A 19,292-nucleotide genomic window follows, 5' to 3' on the forward strand; every position below is an offset into this window, starting at 1 on the left:
GCTGTCCGCAAACCAGCCAATCGTATCGAGGCGGCGTAGTAAATTCGAATGGCAACTCCACGCTCCACATTCCGCGTGGAGTAACGACGCTCCAAATTCAAATGAAGCCAGCCTCACGCCGGCGACGAGCGCGAGGGGCGGAGCCTGCGGCGTGAGCGGGGAATGCGCGGTGTGATTGCCCAGGAGAAAGGAAGGCGCTCCAGTTCCGGGTCAGACCCCGCTCGCGCCTCTTTCGGCCTCCGCCATGGCGAGCAGTAGCGGCGCCGGGGCCTCGGCGGCGGCGGCGGCAACGGCGGCGAACCTGAACGCCGTGCGGGAGACCATGGACGGTGAGTGCCCGGTTCGCCCTTTACCTGGCGGCCGTTTCTCAAAGCCAGCGCCTCCAGGCGAGAGGGAGCGCAGGGGGACTCCGGACCCACGTCCCGCTCTGTAGGGCCTCTTTGAGGGTCCTCCCGCGGGACCCGCCCCGGCTGCAGGGCTGGCTGACCGCCCCATCTCCGGAGAGTGGACTCTTCTCTTCTGAGTAGTTTGTCGCGTGCACGGCGTTGCGGCCCTCGCTTCCGTCGGAGCGCGCCGGTCCCTACTGCGCGGACCCCGGGCGCCACCGCCCCGGGCGCGCGCCCCGCGCAGACCCCGCGGAGACCCCGCAGAGACCCCGCGGGCCGCGCGCTCCCCTCCCAGCCCCCCAGCCCCCCAGCCCCGGCGGGAGGAAGACCGCGCCGCTCTCAAGACTGTAAGTCCTGGGCGGACAGGCCGTGAGTGTTTGGCCGCTGCTACTTTTTTTTTGTCCTTGGCTCTTGAGTAGGTGCTTTTAAAATATCCGATGGCGGGACAAGCCGCCCTTCATAGGAGTTGGCCCAGTTTCGTGGCGGAGCGGACGGCGCCGGTGTCGGGGCTGTGGGTGCGGTACGCGGGTCGGAGCCGGTGCCGGCAGTGGACGGCGGAACCCGCGTGCTGCCGCCACCCCCGCCCGCGGGTGCCGGGGCTGAGCCTGGACACGCTGCTTAAACGTCGGGGGGCCTGCCGCTTTTCCTGTCAACTGAGGTCACCTCCCTGCAGTATAACAGGAATGTTTAAGATAACCCGGTAAAGGAATATCGAAAGTGGCTAATAAAAGATATTGTATTATTATTTTTAAAAACTTCTATTTGTATTATTATTTTTAAAAACTTCTATTTTTGTTATTTAAAAAAATATTTTATTAGTATTTGCTGAATTTTATCAGATAATTTTGGCATCTATTACTATAATATTCGTTACCTTTATTTGTTGCTGTATTGACTTAAAGTGATGTTTCCTGATTCTAGATTCTTTTTGCGTAGAAGATGTCCTCCCACTTGGAGAGACCTTTGCGTCCATTTTATTCACTTAAACCTATATGAGTGTTTACTGGATGTTAAACACTGCTTTTTGCATGTTCCAGGGGATACACACATCTGCCTCTATCTCTGACGGCACAACCGGTCGGAATTCTTAACTAAGCAGTGTCAGCCTTCATGCCGCATCTCTTCTTCACTTGGTCACCTCTTCCTAAGACATATCCTGATGGGATTTGCAATAAGATTGTTTCTGCACCATATGCTGCCTTCATTCTCAAGGAATTACTTATATTATTAGAACTTTTGCATCTAGTATTTTAATTTACCAAGTATACCTTTCTCTTTTTCTGAAAGATAGACTTCTGTTCTTAAAACCATATTTAGCCTATTTTCCCTTTTTTTTTTTAATTTCATTTCCCCATTTTTGATGAGTCAGAACTTACTAGTTTTATTCTGTGTGTGGATTTATGTACATGGAAACTTTTATATATATGACATTATTGCTATGTCTGCTTGGAAGCCAGAGTATTTTTCTCCATTTTTCTTATTTTAGCTGTACTTAGGTTTATTAATTTTATGGTCACGGGATCCCATTTTAATAGAATACTGTACTGGTATTTTATCTGTGGTGGAACTATTGATATAAAAATGAGGATAGTTTGTATTGGTCACACCCAGATTTTTACTCTGAGAGCTTTGTGTGAAATGAAGATTATAGAGAGTGGAAGAACATGAACAATAAAGACCAATTTTTTAAAAAGTGGAAGAGCCTGACCTGTGGTGGCGCAGTGGGATAAAGCATCAACCTGGAACACTGAGGTTGCTGGTTCAAAACCTTGGGCTTGCCTGGTCAAGGCACATATGGGAGTTGATGCTTCCTGCTCCTCCCCCTTCTCTCTCTCTCTCTCTCTCCCCCTCTCTAAAAATCAATAAGTAAAATATTTTTTTAAAAAAAAGTGGAAGAGCCTGACCTGTGGTGGCGCAGTGGATAAAGCGTCGACCTGGAAATGCTGAGGTCGCAGATTCGAAACCCTGGGCTTGCCTGGTCAAGGCACATATGGGGGAGTTGATGCTTCCTGCTCCTCCCCCACTTCTCTCTCTCTCTCCTTCTTCCTCTCTCTCTGTCCCCTCTAAAAAATGAATAAATAAATAAATAAAAGTGGAAGAAAGAAGGGGTGGATTAGAGAACACCACTCCTCTACACACCATTTGTCTACAAAGCAGAAGGTAAAAAGAAAGGCCCCAGGTTGGTAGTGGATCAACATTTGTAAACTGTGACAAGATATAGTCTTGTCCATTAGAACACTAACCTTATATAAAATCCCTTTATAATATGCCATAACTGTGTTCAAGACAATTATTTCCAAAAAATGCGAAGTTGAATTATTGCAATGTCACTGAAAAACCATTGAAATATTTTCTGTGCTGTCAACGATGGAGGCACAAAGCAAAGCATGGTGACACTTGCACTGTAAATAAATGACCAGTGAACTGAGAAAGTTGTAAATGCAGTCATTTTATAATCTCACCTTCTTTTACCCTCATTCTCAGAAATAAAACTTTAGTTTGCCTAAGGGGCTAAGCTGACTTACTCAAATATTATTCTTATTTGAAATTGTGATGTGGGATTTCATTTGTATTTAAATCTATCCATGAGAGCCAAATTGAAGTGTTCAAAACTTTTTGAGTCTGATTACCTTCCTTCAAGATATATAGTATTTCTCCTCAATCATTTACTACCTCCCTCTCATCAGTATTAGCTAACAGGAATTTAATTTTTTAATGGACGTTAATGGTTTGCAAGGATTGTAGAACTCAGCTATAACTATTTTTTGTTTTGTTGTGAAATAAAAGCATTTTGATAAAGTCTCTTCAGATGGGAGGAGCAGTGGACTGTTACTTATCTATACAGATCACTCTGAAAGGAACCTGATTAATTTTAACCCTTATTTAGTATACGGTCTATTGCATAAGATCATCTACTCTCACTCTTAGATCCTCAGCATTCTCTTCCTACATTCCCTTTTTAAAATGTCAGGGTCTTTCAACTGCTCTCACTCTCCTATGTACTCAGTTGTCTCTTTTGCTTTTCAACGTTTGGAAATTTTAGATACTTTATTGATAGCTTCATACTTTCTTTTTTTCTTATATTCTAGAGCAGTGGTCCCCAACCCCTGGGCTACATTTGTCTAAGACTCACTCTTAACGCTTGTCTGGTCACGTGATAACATTTATCCGTCCCACCCTAAAGGCCGGTCAGTGAAAATATTTTCTGACATTAAACGGGTCCATGGCCCAAAAAAGGTTAGGGACCACTGTTCTAGAATTTTACTGAGGCTCTAATTCAGGGGTCCCCAAACTTTTTACACAGGGGGCCAGTTCACTGTCTTTCAGACCGTTGGAGGGCCGGACTATAAAAAAAAACTATGAACAAATCCCTATGCACACTGCACATATCTTATTTTAAAGTAAAAAAACAAAACGGGAACAAATACAATATTTAAAATAAAGAACAAGTAAATTTAAATCAACAAACTGACCAGTATTTCAATGGGAACTATGCTCCTCTCACTGACCACCAATGAAAGAGGTGCCTTTTCCGGAAGTGCGGCGGGGGCCGGATAAATGGCTAGAGGGGGCCGCATGCAGCCCGCGGGCCGTAGTTTGGGGACCCCTGTTCTAATTTCTTACCACAAGTAATTACAATTTAGACAATTATTAAAATGTACCTCTTCCTTACTAGAGGCTTCAGTGTAATACTATGTTATATACCAGGTAGTCAGAAAAGGAGTTGAGTCCACAGTGTATATAAGGCATGTCATCGGAACAAATGTATAGTTCATGCATGCTACACCATCAATCTAATTGTTATTGTGAGAAAGAAAGATGAGTCAGTATTGCTTTCTTTCGCCTCCCCTACCTCCTGTTCTTCACTAAGCCCTTTCAGTTCTTCTCTCATCTCCGATTTGTCACTTGTTATAATCCTCCTGTGCATACCACCCACCAGTTTTTCACCAAAACTGTAATAACTTAGCTAGACTCTTCTCCACACATGTTCCATTCTTTTACAAGGTTCACTCAGTATTTAGCAAAAATCTTTTTAAAATGAAAATCTGATCTTGTCACACTCCCATTTTACACCTACTAGCTTCCCAAACTTCTAAAATCTTCAGTTGGGCCTTAGTAGATTTTCATATCTGCCTCATCTCATATTTCATAGCTATTTCTCTCCCTTAATTACACTGCATTCCCATGAGCCTTCCACATCACTTTAATTCTCCCCAGCGTAAACTGTTTTCTTGGCCCCCAGTCTTTGCCTTTCTCCCGGCCTGTGCATTAGTCAAGTTGGTTTCTATTTACCCTTGAGATTTTAAGCTTAATTGTCACTTCCTCAGACAAGTCTTTCCTAAACGTGTCCTTCACAACTAGATAAGATGTCCTTGTAATTACTGTTGGATGTATGTTATTTTCCTTTATTTTACTTATCATAATTGGAATAAGTTTTAATATCTGTCTCTTTTCTTAGATTTTAATGTCCATGAGAACTGGGATCGTATCTATCTTATTCACTACTATGTACATGTATACGTACCAGTCACACAGTGAACTCTACGGAAATACTGATTACAGTCAGTTTATAAAGTTAGGAAGTAAAGATCAATTTGAAATGTAAAAGGAAGCTTGAAGAAATATAGGTATTGAGATGGAATTATATGGAGGGAAGAGGAAAGGCATAAGAGTAAAGTATAAACAAAGGCATGAAGTCAGGAATAAGTAGTATTTTTATGTAAGGCTCTACCATGAAGAAAAACTGGAGAGAGGAGTATTTGTCAGGAACAGTTGATGGTGGTGATGATGTAGGAAAGTTGGAATACGGTCAGAATATGTTTTCTGGTTATCTGTTGCTGCATAACAAACCACCCCAAACTTATGGCTTAAAACAGAGATTACTTTGCTCTCACAGTTCTGGCTGTTGACCATACTCATGTAGGTAGTAGCATTGAGGGTGCCTCATGCCTTGTGGTTAAGATAGTGATGGATCTGGAGTCATCTCAAAGCTTCCTTACTCATATGACTACTGGCTGATGCAGACTGTTAGTTGGGTTCTCAGCAGGGCCTGTTGTCTGGAACAGGTGGGTTTTCTCACACTTGGAGGCTGGGTTCCCAGCAAGAGTGTCTCTCAAGAGAGAGCAAGGAGGAAGCTCTACTGCATTTTTAACCTGGCCTCAGAAGTTGTGCAGTCACTATTGGGAGATGCAGTCTTTCAGAGCCCAGAGCATACCTATACATTCTTGCTCTGTATGCCAACAATACAAAGCCCTGGCTGCTCTTTCCTCCTGATGTTTCTCAGGATTGTATTTCCAGTGCATAACAGTGAGAGATGAGGTAATATCTACCTCCAGATAAAGAGCAGCTTGCTAACTGCTTACTGTACAAGTAGGGATTTCACACCTCAGTGTTCTTCAACTGTGAATATGGTTTGTCGATATGATGCATTACCTCAGTAAGTCAAAGAAGAAAAGCTACCTGGTCATTTGAGTGGTAAAAGATGATATCAACATTTTTTTTTTCTGATTTTAAAGTGTTAGTAAGAGAAAACAGTACATTTATAACATGCTAAATGGAAGCTATGTGAAATTGGCATCACCATTAACATTAATGTTAAAGGCATTCTGAATGAAATGAAAAGTACTTGCTTTCACTACTTTTTTTTTTTTTTTTAAGTGAGAGTGAGACAGGGACAGACAGGCAGGAAAGGAGAGAGATGAGAAGCATCAGTTCTGCATTGCAGCACCTTAGTTGTTCATTGATTGCTTTCTCATATGTGCCTTGACCAGGGAGCTCCAGCCAAGCCAGTGACCCCTTGCTCAAGCCAGCAACCTTGGGCTGGAGCCACCTTAGGCTTCACGCTAGCAACGTTAGGCTTAAAGCCAGCAACTTTTGGGCTCAGGCCAGCGACCATGGAGTCATGTCTATGATCCCACACTCAAGTGAGTGACCCTGCACTCAAACTGGCCGCTTTCAAGACATTGATATGAAAAGTTGAGCAGCAAATAGCACAGGATAAGAAAGATAGTCAAAAAGGATACCAGTTATTTGTAAGTGAAATGATTAGAAACCTCAAGAGAAACAACTGAAAAACTGTTAGAAGCTTCAGTAGAATTTGTTAAGATGCCTGACTACACAATAAAAATAAGTAATTTTCTAGAATATTAGCACTAAGCACTTAGAATGTGCAAGAGTGAGATAGAATCCATTTGTGAAAACAACCAAAACTTAAATTGATGATTCACTATCAAAATTGCTAACTGAGCACTGGCTGAAACTTTCTACTTCAAGTATTTAAAAGTGACAATAATGTTAAAATACAATTATCAGTATAGCCATGTGTAAAAACAGAAAAGGGAAGTCTTCATTAATTAGAAAGAGAGAAGCCCCTCACCCCCCAAAGAAAGGTACAGATGGGAACTGTAGCAAGAGATTGGGAACGAAACCTGACAAAGCATACTGCCCTGTCTGAGTGAAGTTGGGGTCCAGAAAGGTGCCATCTGCCACGGCTAGGGATTGAGAAACACCATCCATGTGTCTTGTGTGTTTGGAGCCAGTATGCTTCCACAAGCCTGATGAAGAGGGTTGAGGCCAGTGTGATATTACACAGCCAAGAACGCATCACCAATCTAGGACATACAAGAAAGTGCCCTATAGAAGAACTTTTAGTCAAAAATCACAAAGTACCTAGGGTAGAAGAAAAACAAATATATCACAGCTAACACGGAAAATGGCAAAAAAGAAGGTTGTTGTATTGAGCACTACCATATGCCAGATACCATTCTAACTGTATCATTAATCCTCAAAACAATCCTATAAATATTATTATTGTCCCCGTTTTGCCAAATGGTGAAATAAAAGGCAGGTTACCTTGCCTAGTAAGTAATAAAAGTGGAATTTCAACTCAAATGGTCTGGCTCTGAAGAGCCCACTCTGAACCATTGTCTTTGCTGCTTGCATATACTTGAAACAAATCTCAAAAGTAGCTTATGAAAAGAATGTAGCCTCAAATAAAGAAAAACAGAAAATAAGAACTGGTTATATATAAATAAGCACTTAGTAATGAAACAAGAACAAGTGATTATGGTGGGAAATTAGAAATCTTAAAAGAGTTATTGAAATGGATTCAGTAGAGAGCATGAATAATAGTCTGAATTTAATTGAAGAGCAAATGTTAATATGTTGGAGTATCAAAACTGAAGAAATGAAAATGCAAAGGAGCCAAGAAGGAGTAACAGGGATGAATTAACCCTCCTACCTGAAACAAACCAACAAAACCCAGGCAAAACATGGAGAATGTCCATTTCACTGAACATCGGGCAGCAAAGGACAGTGATCCCCAAAAGATAGGAAACAACTAAAGTGAGCCAGATAGTTGCCCCAGCTTTCTGCCTTCAGGGAATTTCCAGACCACAATGTATTGGGGGTGGAAGGCATCCAGGTGTAATCCAGTGGATACCTGCATTGAGCAGAAGGAGTATAGAGTTCAGGGAGACCATGGCAGGTAGAGCTTGCAGGACAGGGTACTTGAGAGGAAAGCTGCATCCAGAGAGAATTCTGGAGCTCTTCAGGTTTCCCTCGAGTATTCAACAGAACATTGAATAGTATGTGTGTGTGAGGAAAGGACCCAAAATGTTGGGGGAAGAACCATCCAAAATTAATGGAGCAATGCACCATGCTCACACAGGACTGAGAACAGTACCTCTATCTACCAACCAGAATGGAAAACTTCATAACTCATGAGACTTTGGATGGAGGACTCAGGAGGGTCTTATCTCAGTGATGGAGAATAACTAGCCCTATACTTAAATAGAGCTCTGGTACTGACTGGTAAATCTTAAAAGACCCAAACTGTTTCCAGGTAACTGTACCTCATTACAAAGCTCAAGAATATGTATAAAAATAGAAAAATATCCAGCAACCAACAAGATAAAATTCACAATGTCTAGCATCCAATCAAAAATTATTAGATATGCAAGGTAGGAAAATATAACCCACGATGAAAATAATTCAGTCAGTTAAAACACACCCTAAATTGCCACAAATGTGAAGATTATCTGACAAAGACATTAGAACTGTATCCCATGTGTTCAAAAGTTAAGCAGAGGAAGACTTTTAAAATACTCAAATTGAACTTCTAGAGATGAAAATGAATGGCAGATAAGAAAAATTGGAAAGGCCCATCTCATGAACATCATGAATACTATAAAAGTTTTTTGGAGGTCTTAATAGGTGATTTCATATCTTTAACTTGTCCATTTGGCCCAAAATAATATGTAATTTTCATACAATGGAATTCAGAATCCAAATGAAATTTGTTTTTGGAATTGATCAGTATTTTTAAGTTTACAGAGAATGAAAGGGCTTATGATAATAAAAGGTAACAAAAGTCTCTTGAACCCACAACTGCAGTAGAAAGTTAATTAAAATTATGGCTGTGCACAAGATACACATGCAACAGATCCATAGATATGTGGGAATTTACGGTGTGGTTAAGGTGGCATCTTAATTGAGTGGTAAAAGGATAGATCATTCAATAAGTAGTATTGGGCAACTGACTTATTTCTGGAAAGAAAGTTAAGAGATTCTATTTTCCATCCAAACTTTGCAGTTACCTATTTAAATACTTATGGGGGGAGGGATAAACTTTCAAGTGCTAGAAGAGAATACTGGTGTATAAATTAGATAATCTTTGCATGGGGAATATCTTTCTAAGCATAATGCCAAAGGAAAATGATACAGGAAAACAACAGATAACACATTAACCATTGACTTAAAAAGTTCTAAAAGCAGTTTGTTGCTGCCAATGTATTTACTTCCTATGCTTTTCTATAATAGGTTTTGTCATGTGAAAGACAAATACTTTCATAAACAAAATGGAGTACTATTAAAATGAAAAAAAATAGCTTTCATTTTTATTCTTAGATTGAACAAACGTGAATACTCTGTCAAAATATGTCTCTAAATATTTTTAAAACCTTAAATATGTATATTCCTGACAGCAGTGCCACTTCTAGGAATTTTTTCTAATAAAAGTACATTAGTATGTGCAGATGTTTATCGCAGTATTAGTTTCATGAGGGATAACATGAGATCTACTTAACTTTTAAAATATAGAGTGGTTAAGAAATATATGATGTTTCCATAAAATGTTATGTGAGCCTGACCACGTGGTGGTGCAGTGGATAGATCGTCGGACTGGGACGTGGAGGACCTAGGTTCGAGATCCCGAGGTCGCCAGCTTGAGCGGAGACTCATCTGGTTTGAGCAAGGCTCACCAGCTTGAGCCCAAGGTCGCTGGCTCAAGCAAGGGATCACTCGCTCAGCTGTAGCGCCCTGGTCAAGGCACATATGAGAAAGCCATCAATGAACAACTAAGGTGCCACAACGAAGAATTGATGCTTCTCATCTCTCTCCCTTCCTGTCTGTCTATCCCTATCTGTCTCTTTCTGACTCTCTGTCACACACATACACACAAAAGAAGGAATATGGGAAAAAAATGTTCTGTAAAAGAACATAAAAAGTGGGGAAATGTTCAGAATGATTCTGATTATGATGCATAAATTTTAGATAGATACTAAATGAGTGGTAGAATTAAAAACCAGTGTATACAGTTGGGTGGAGGGAATTATATTTATTTTCAAGTTTCTAGAGCTAAGTAAGGGCAACACAGTATTTCATGCCTGTTTCTAAATGTAATCACCAGTATGCTATGCTACTTCTTTGGTATTTGCAGTATTGTATCAATTAAAAACAAGTATTATGTGCATATTTTAAAACGTAAGAGTTTTGTTTTAAAATTTTGCTGTCTTTTTTTCAGTTCTGCTTGAGATATCAAGAATTTTGAACACTGGCTTAGATATGGAGACTCTGTCTATTTGTGTTCGACTTTGTGAACAGGGAATTAACCCAGAAGCTTTATCGTCAGTTATTAAGGAACTTCGCAAGGCCACTGAAGCACTAAAGGTAGAGATTCAGTTGTTTGTTCATTCTAAATAAAGATGCTTTTGTTAAGAAAATTAATAATGAAGTTATGTGAAAGATCTTAAACATGATTGAAGTAACTTTGGTCACCATCAGAAGTAATTCTGAAGACCACAAGCTTAGTAGCATATGTTCAGATTCGTAAGAATCACTACTGTCATGGACCAAGTTGTTTTTTTCTAGTAGTCTTCCAACTGTGTTTAGAATTTTCCCTGTGTTGTGGGTAAAATTGTGTCTGCCTGAAATAACATATGCTCAAGGTCTGGTACCTGTGAATATGACCTTAGTTGGAATTCTTGTATCTGCAGGTACAATCCAATTAAGTTGAGATCATAATGGATTACTGACTGGCTTCCTTATAAGACGAGGAACATTTAGACATGTAAGGACACAGACACAGAGGGGAGAGGGCCGTGTAATGACAGAGGTCAAGATTGGAGTATTGACAGATATCTACAGGCTAAGGATTATTGGCAGCCACAAGAAGCAAGGAAGGATCCTTTGCTAGAGCCTTCAGAGTAGGTGGCCCTGCTGACACCTAGATTTTGGACCTCTGCCTCCAGAACTGTGAGAGAATAAATTTCTGTTGTTTAAATTACCCAGTTTGTGGTACTTTGGCAGCCTTAGAAATCTAATACAGATATACTTCTGGGAAATGGAGTACTGTTGTAAGAAATTTGTACAAATGTGGAAGTGGCTTTGGAGTTGGGTAATGACTAGAGATTGGAAGATTTTAATGCACTTGATAGAAAAAACCTGGATTCTTTTTTTTTTTTTTTTTTTTTTGGTATTTTTCTGAAGCTGGAAACGGGGAGAGACAGTCAGACAGACTCCCGCATGCGCCCGACCGGGATCCACCCGGCACGCCCACCAGGGGCAACGCTCTGCCCACCAGGGGGCGATGCTCTGCCTCGACCAGAGCCACTCTAGCGCCTGGGGCAGAGGCCAAGGAGCCATCCCCAGCGCCCGGGCCATCTTTGCTCCAATGGAGCCTCGGCTGCGGGAGGGGAAGAGAGAGACAGAGAGGAAGGAGGGGGTGGGGGTGGAGAAGCAGATGGGCGCTTCTCCTATGTGCCCTGGCCGGGAATCGAACCCGGGTCCCCCGCACCCCAGGCCGATGCTCTACCGCTGAGCCAACCGACCAGGGCCAAAACCTGGATTCTTTTAAAGAGCTGATTAATAGAACTATGGACCTTAAAGACAATTCTGGCGAGGGCTCAGAAAGAGAAGAGCTGTGGAGAAAATTTCAGTCTTCTGAGAATACATGTATCATAAACAGAATCTTGCTTGACATGTGGGCCCTAGCCAGTTGGCTTAGTGGTAGAGCATTGGCCTGGCATGTGGAAGTCCTGGGTTCAGTCCTAGTCAGGGCACAGAGGAGAAGCTACTATCTACTTCCCCTCCCTCCTCATCTCTCTCTCTCTCTCTCTCTCTCTCTCTCTTTTCCTCCTGCAGCCATGGCTCGAATGGTTTGAACAAAGTTGGTCCCAGGCACTGAGGATGGCTACATGGCCTTGGCCTCAGACAATGAATAGCTCAGTTGCCAAGCCACAGAGCTGTGGCCCAGCGTGGCACAACATTGCCTGGTAGGGGCTAGCCTGATGGATCCTGGTGGATCCACCTCTCAATTTAAAGAAAGAAAAGAAAAAGAAATGTGGGCAATAGTGCTTCTGGGGAAGTCTCAGACGGAAGTGAGGAACGTATTTGGGCACTGGAGGAAAGACTGTCCTTGCTGTAAACTGAAGCACTGGCTGAATTACTTTCTACTCTTAGGAAGGGAAACAAAACTTGTAATAGCTGAACTTCAATATTTAGCTTAGGAAATTTCCAAAGTGTGGAATGTGCAGCCTAATGTATTCTTGCTGTTTATAGTAAAATATAAAAGGAATCAGAAATTGGGGAGGGAACTGATAAGCAAAAAGGAACCAGCTCTTGCTTTGGAAATTTCTAAGCCTATCCAGACAGCACATTCTGGAGAGGTCAGGACTGTGGTTGGGGAACCTTTTGGTGATGAGATGAGGTGTGTGGTTCATAGTTGCAGTCAGCCATCTGAGCATAAAGCATTGCCAGCCTGGACTGAAGGGGACCTGCCTGTACAGTAGAACATGAAGGAGGCTGTCAGAACTCTGGCATTCCGCGTGCAGGAAATTGGCCAAGAGCTAACCAGCTGTGAATATGCGTTTATCCTTCAGGAAAAGGGAAGAATGACTTGGGGGCTTAGACATCAGGAAACTGATGAGGGCAGTTGGGCTGCGCTGCCAGCACAGGCCCAGAGGACCACCATTTTCAAATTCAATTCAGCACCTTTTAACTGCTGCAGTTGGGAACCAGAGAACTGTTTCCTCTCTTGCTTACACATACTTTGATCTAAAATCTTGGGTGATTTTATTTCCATGTTTATATAGCACTAGCTCACCATGCAAAAATAGTGAAACTTCCAATTAGGCCTGTTTAAAACTCCTAAGGACAAAGTAGCTTTTCTTTAGCCTTATTTCTTTTCTTTGAGAAAATAGAACTATATAAAACACATAGTTTACTCATCTCAGATTAAGTTATTCTTCAGTAAGTTCTGGTGATTTGGGTTATAGATACTGTGCTTTTTAAAACTTTGATTAAAATAACACAAAAGTAAATAAAACATTTGCAGAGCAAATATTTATCATAAAGGGAATATCTACATAATTCTTATTGCCAGCGCCCTAGAAGACCCCTTTGCTCCCCCCATCTCTGACTTGTCCTTCCTGCTTCCCCCTTCAGTACCTACTGTCCTGATTTTTATAGTAGACACTTTCTTTCAACAGTTTTTTTAACTAAGCGTGGATCTCTCCACATTGCAGTTTAATCCTATAAAATTTTTCAACCTGATGTAAATGGAATCTTACAACACAGTCTTTTTAATGGGTTATTTCATTCAACATGTGCAGTTCATTTATGTTGTGACTATAATACATTCCTTTCCACTACAACAATTGTTTTATTGTACAAATATACTATAACATTTATTTTTTCTGTGAATGGATATTAAGTTGCTTCCAGGTAGAGATTTTCGTACTGCAATGCAGAGTGAGTGCTATAAAGAAACCAAAGGCAAATAACCTAGCTAAAGTGATTGTGCAAGAGACACGGACAGAAGTATTTTGGCATAGCATTTGTTTAGACAAAATAAAACCCAAAGTATTAGGATAGAAGATTCAGAACTACTTAAATAACATAGCTTTTTCAGTTTTGAGCATGCTGATTATTTTACATCCAGTGGATCATAGTCTGATATGAACGCAAAATCAGTAATTAACTTAAACAGATCAGAAAATGTTGCCCGTTTGAATGGAAAATCAGTCTTACACATACACAAAGCCTTTTACAACACATTTCTCCCATAGTCTAAAACCAGAATACTAATATCATTAAAACTAGCTGGGGTTGAGATCCTGGAAAGTTACAGCAAAGAAGAAATGTTAATTAGAAGATTTTTTTGTTTTTAATTTTTGAAATCTGTATAATTGTTATAAAAGTAATACATGCTCATAATTTAAATCAGAAAATACAAAGAAGACATGTTATTCAAGATTACCCAAGAGATAAACAGTGATAATATTTAGTGAACCCCTAGATTGTATCATGCTACTTTATTTTTACTTATTTATTTATTTTTACAGAGACAGAATCAGAGAGAGGGATAGATAGGGACAGACAGAAAAGAAGAGAGATGAGAAGCATCAGTTCTTCATTGCGGCACCTTATGTGTTCACTGATTGCTTTCTCATATGTGCCTTGACTGGGGGGCTTCAGAAGACCGAGTAACCCCTTACTCAAGCCTGTGACCTTGGGCCCAAGCTCTTGAGCTTTGCTTAAACCAGATGAACCCATGCTCAAGCTGGTGACCTCGGCGTCTCGAACCTGGGTTCTCCGCATCCCAGTCCAGTGCTCTATGCACTGCACCACTGCCTGGTCAGGCTGCATCATGCTACTTTAAAAAGTAAAAGTATTATACTTAATTTTATTGAAGAATAACCTTCCTCAGGTTGCTTCTCTCTAGATTAAAGTTTATTCTCTATTAACCATAACTATGGGGTTGGTGTTGGAACTGGTTGGTAAAGAGAAACATAATTGTTCTCCCTTTTTTGTGTTGTCGCTAATGACTTATTTCTTGTATTTTTTTTATTTTTAATTAATTAATTAATTTTTGTATTTTTCTGAAGTTGGAAACGGGGAGGCAGTCAGACAGACTCCTGCATGCGCCCAACCGGGATCCACCCGGCATGCCCACCAGGGGGCAATGCTCTGCCCATCTGGGGCATTGCTCTGTTGCAACCAGAGCCATTCTAGCACCTGAGGCAAAGGCCACAGAGCCATCCTCAGCGCCCGGGCTAACTTTGCTCCAATGGAGCCTTGGCTGCGGGAAGGGAAGAAAGAGAGAGGAAGGAGAGGGGGAAGGGTGGAGAAACAGATGGGTGCTTCTCCTGTGTGCCCTGGCCGGGAATTGAACCCAGGACTCCCACATGCCAGGCCGACGCTCTACCACTGAGCCAACTTGCCAGGGCCTTTATTTCTTTTGGTATGAAAAATAGGCTAAGGTGAAACTGTTACTGTCTTTATGTAGAAATTCTAGCATTAGAATCATTTTGCCTTTTTCTCTTTCACAGACTTATATATTGATATTGTTTAAATCATTTGTAGTAAAAGGTGGTTATGTGTCACCCACTTAGATAGGTCACCTTACGTGTACCTCCCACAGTAGAACTAGGACTGTTGATTAGATACATTTCTTTAAAAATAGACCTCATTTTTATGAACGATTTTTTTGTGTTTTTTTTTTAGACAGAGAGAATCAGAGAGAGGGATAGACAGGGACAGACAGACAGGAACGAAGAGATGAGAAGCATCAATCATTAGTTTTTTGTTGCGCATTGCAACACCTTAATTGTTCATTGATTGCTTTCTTATACGTGCCTTGACTGCGGGCCTTCAGCAGACTGAGTAACCCCTTGCTCAAGCCAGTGACCTTGGGCTCTCGAACCTGGGTCTTCCGCATCCCAGTCCAACGCTCTATCCACTGTGCCACTGCCTGGTCAAGCATGAACGATTATTTTATCAACACAGAATTTTTGTATTGTTCTCACGGTGCTGGTATTTATGGGGAAGCAATAATTTACATTTTGTAATTTCTGAGAAATTCTGAGCAAGACCTACTTTTCTGCATCTTCTACTTTGTCCCATGGGTGTCTTGAATTATATACTCTTATACTCTTATTGATGCATCCCTATGGACTAAGCCCTGCTCTTTTTCTTGTAGCTGTCCTTTACTATTGCAAGTATCTTCGAGTGAGTAATATGTCTCACTGTGTAAGAAGGTCTCCTGCAGCATGAGGACATTGGAGCGTGGAATCTGTAGTTGAAAGAGAAACGAGAGATTAATTCTAGTGTTCCCACCCATTCTCCCAAAGAGGGGAATAAACTTGCACACAAATGGAAGTTTGGAAGGGAAGACTGCTAATACTAGGTTTTCCCAAGGTTAATGCTTACAAATTTTTGGAGTCTTGAATGGCCATCTGTATTTTGGAGCAGAACCTCTAAGTATGAACCTCTTGTATGAAAATGGAATGGGACAAGACAAATTAACCTGTGTTCAAGTTAAGGTGTTCTAATTTTTTAAATCCTTAAATTGTATATATAATTATATTACTTCAAGTCTTCTTTGAAGTAGATCATACTGAGAATGGGTTAGGAGAAGGACTGAGTGCCTAAGGAGTAGGTGGCTAAGATTAGTAGAGCCTATAGGGTTCTTAGAACAAGGGACATTTTTTCAAACTAGGTTTTCATTGTTGTGAGTAGTAAACCCGAACGCAGGGAAAGGCTAATTTAAATTAGCCAACTGTATATACTCTAGTTTCTCTTTAGACCGCATAAATCTTTCACCTTTGAAATAGCCAACTGTATGAAAAACAAGGTAGGTTCTGTCCACAGATTGTTTCAGATTGAATCTGGTTTTCCTGATATCTTAAGGGATTCTCGTTAAAGACTTTGAAATTAGACTAAACTTAAAAGCAAGTTTTAATTAGGAAGTGGAAATGTAAATGAATTAAAAGTTTACCATGTATTTCTGAAATTAAACTTATTTAAAAATCAACATTTTCATATTTGACATTAAGAAATTAAGTCCTTATTTTTAAAAATACATATTAAGTCATTTATTGATGAATAACCTGATATCCATGAATTTCTGCAGAATAATCATGAAAAGTACTGCATTCCCCATGTATAAGATGCACCTTAATTTTGGGGCCTGAAGTTTGAAAAAAAATGTATTGCATAAAGTTCTTGAACTCAAGTTTGATTCATCATAAAATTCATACAACTCCTCATCACTGTCAAAACTCCCATCCATTAGCTTGATGATGAATCACTGTCTTCATATATTGTCTCGTCTTCAGTTCCATATATGGCATTTGAAATGCCACAACCACTATGTAAGACACACCCAGTTTTTGGACCCCAAATTTTTTGAGAAAGGGTGCATCTTATACATGGGAAATAAAGTATATGGTTGGTGGTATAGGTGAAGTAGGATTAACTGAGTGCATTATTCTTTTGCTCTTATTTCTTTACCTTACAGCATAACACAGAGGTCTTTTCCATTTTAATCCCCTTTTCATGCTGTAATGAAACATACAGAATCAGACAGACTAATAAAGACTATATGGATTAATTTTTTACAGATTAATATTTTAGTAACTATATTTTTATATTACATTACTTAAGATTAAATAATTTCCTGCTGTTAGCCTGGCAATCAGTTTAAAAGGCGTACTGCAAAATGTGAAAACCACTGCATTATTCTGATAAGACTGGTTTGGTACATGTTGGGTAGAATTTGTTTGTAATGACAGTGTAGTATTGACAAATTTATTTCCATGGTGTCTCTTTTTCATGGTTTTATTATAATGAGTCTTTCTTTCTTGTTATAGGCTGCTGAAAATATGACAAGCTGACTTTCTGAGAAATCCTAATGAGATGTCAAACTCTGCAGGAGGATTTGAAGATCACATTGTGGTCAAGAATATACAATGAAATTACTGCATGCAGCAGTGTAGCAAAATTTTCCTTTTAAAAAGAATTATAAACCCATAGCTTTATAAATCAATGAAAAGTGGCTTACAGAGAGAACTATCAGATGTGTTTATATCACATCATACTTTTTAAATAGCTGTAATGCTTTGACATTACAGTGTTCATATTTATGTATTCTTTATTTATAGATCTGATATCTTTAATTTTCTAAGTAGTCTATCAGATGTGCACATCTGCTGTGCTTGTTTGAAGTATAGTAAAACCCATTAGTAGAAATGTAGTAGTTATGACTTGCTGATATTTGCATTATAAACTTTAATTTTAATTTTTTTATGCCAAAATATCTGGATTTATGATGCATTGGGCTGAACGTTGACAGAATTTCAACCGTTTGTAAATTTTGATTTAGATTCATTATGTGTATCAGAACCTTGGGTTTGATTTTTAAAAGCACAAAAAACATTTGTTATAATTTACTCTTTAACAAAGAGTATTTACTTTTAAACATAAAATTTACCTGGCAGTTAACAGTGTGAACCAGGGAGTACTTAGCTTAGTTTTATTTGTCATTTGAATCGTTTAATGAGAATATCAGTTGAGAATGGTTTTTTTCCCCCTTAGTTTTATACTCTGTAAATGACAGCCTAAAAAATAATGCCTGATGAAACATTTTTAACATGCAAAATTCTTTTTATTACATAAAAATAATTTGAGTGCTTGCCTAATACATACTGAGCGGTTATCTAATAATTCAGTAAAATGCTAGTGGTTATCTAATCACTAAACAGGAAATGTTATTCAACAAATGTTACTATTTTCTGTACTTTAGGAGAAGCAATGTTGTTACTATTTTCTGAAGGAATAAAGATTTCCAATCAAACAAAAACAAAAACTAAATAATCAGATGTTTCATAATATCTAAAATAATTTTTGTTTTCTTATTTTTACCCTAAAAGTTTTAACTAATCAGAACTTGCCTCAAAAGAAATTTTGATTCTGTTTCTGTTAACAGAAGCTCAATAAAATACTTTCCCAACTAATACAAATTTAATCTGATTTTATTTTAGACTTTGTTAGCTTCAATTTAAATGATTGTATAAGCATTTACTGCTTAGTAGAATTTTTTTGTTCTTCAGACAAACTGAAGTGATTTTAGTAAGGCTTAGTAATATTTAAATGGCAATTTTTCTCTACTGTTTTAAAAAAACCTAGTCTTTTGACCATTTTGACTTTTTAAATGCATGACATCTTTACCAAGTCCATTGGAAGGTTTATTATTGGGATAATTCATTGGGAGACAGTAAGAACTTGCATCAGTAAGTCATTTATTTGCTAATACTGCATGTTACTTTTAAAATCATAGAACACTTGTCAAGCTCAAAATTTGTATATATTTATAGGCCATTAGAGTTAATAGTTTATTTATGCCTTTGTAGATTGTTATTTATGTATGAAACAAAATATATTGAGGAGTTATGTTTACAGAGGACTTCTTTAATATGTTACGTTTCTTAAATGTAAACATTTTAATGCATATTTAAGTAATATTTAAAGAAACCAAAGTAATGATACAATCACAGTATTGTGCATGTTGTCAGTAACAAGAATAAAAAATCCTTTTGGTGGTATTGACATGTATTTTTTTATTTAATATATTCTTCTGTGAATTCAACTTGTGTTTCTGTAGGTTTTCTATGAATACTTAGATGCTTATTATATATGTATGATTGAAGACTACTTAAAGGTAGGCTATGTGATTTGCATATAAAATTCAGCTTGAGGTGTAAAATAGAAGACTTTTCCCCTAATCGTGAAAGGAGATAGCTATATTAAAATTGCCCCAGGCTTGAAAACCAAGTTGGCATATCAAAT

General features: G+C 39.2%; 1 protein-coding gene and 1 non-coding gene across 2 annotated transcripts; one reads left to right on the top strand and one right to left on the bottom strand.

Annotated features, from left to right (window-relative positions):
* Window positions 1-77: 77 nt before the first annotated feature.
* On the top strand, window positions 78-19,052 carry MZT1 (mitotic spindle organizing protein 1). The gene is made up of 3 exons (XM_066380788.1): window positions 78-329; window positions 10,189-10,334; window positions 17,318-19,052. The coding sequence occupies exons 1-3, from the start codon at window positions 245-247 to the stop codon at window positions 17,339-17,341; spliced, it is 255 nt and encodes an 84-aa protein (XP_066236885.1). The 5' UTR covers window positions 78-244; the 3' UTR covers window positions 17,342-19,052.
* On the bottom strand, window positions 11,425-11,500 carry TRNAP-GGG (transfer RNA proline (anticodon GGG)). Its single transcript has one exon. It is a non-coding gene; the product is annotated as a tRNA-Pro (tRNA).
* Window positions 19,053-19,292: the final 240 nt, after the last annotated feature.

The sequence above is a fragment of the Saccopteryx leptura genome, chromosome 4 (genome assembly GCF_036850995.1).
Source record: "Saccopteryx leptura isolate mSacLep1 chromosome 4, mSacLep1_pri_phased_curated, whole genome shotgun sequence".
In the NCBI taxonomy this organism is placed as follows: Eukaryota; Metazoa; Chordata; class Mammalia; order Chiroptera; family Emballonuridae; genus Saccopteryx; species Saccopteryx leptura.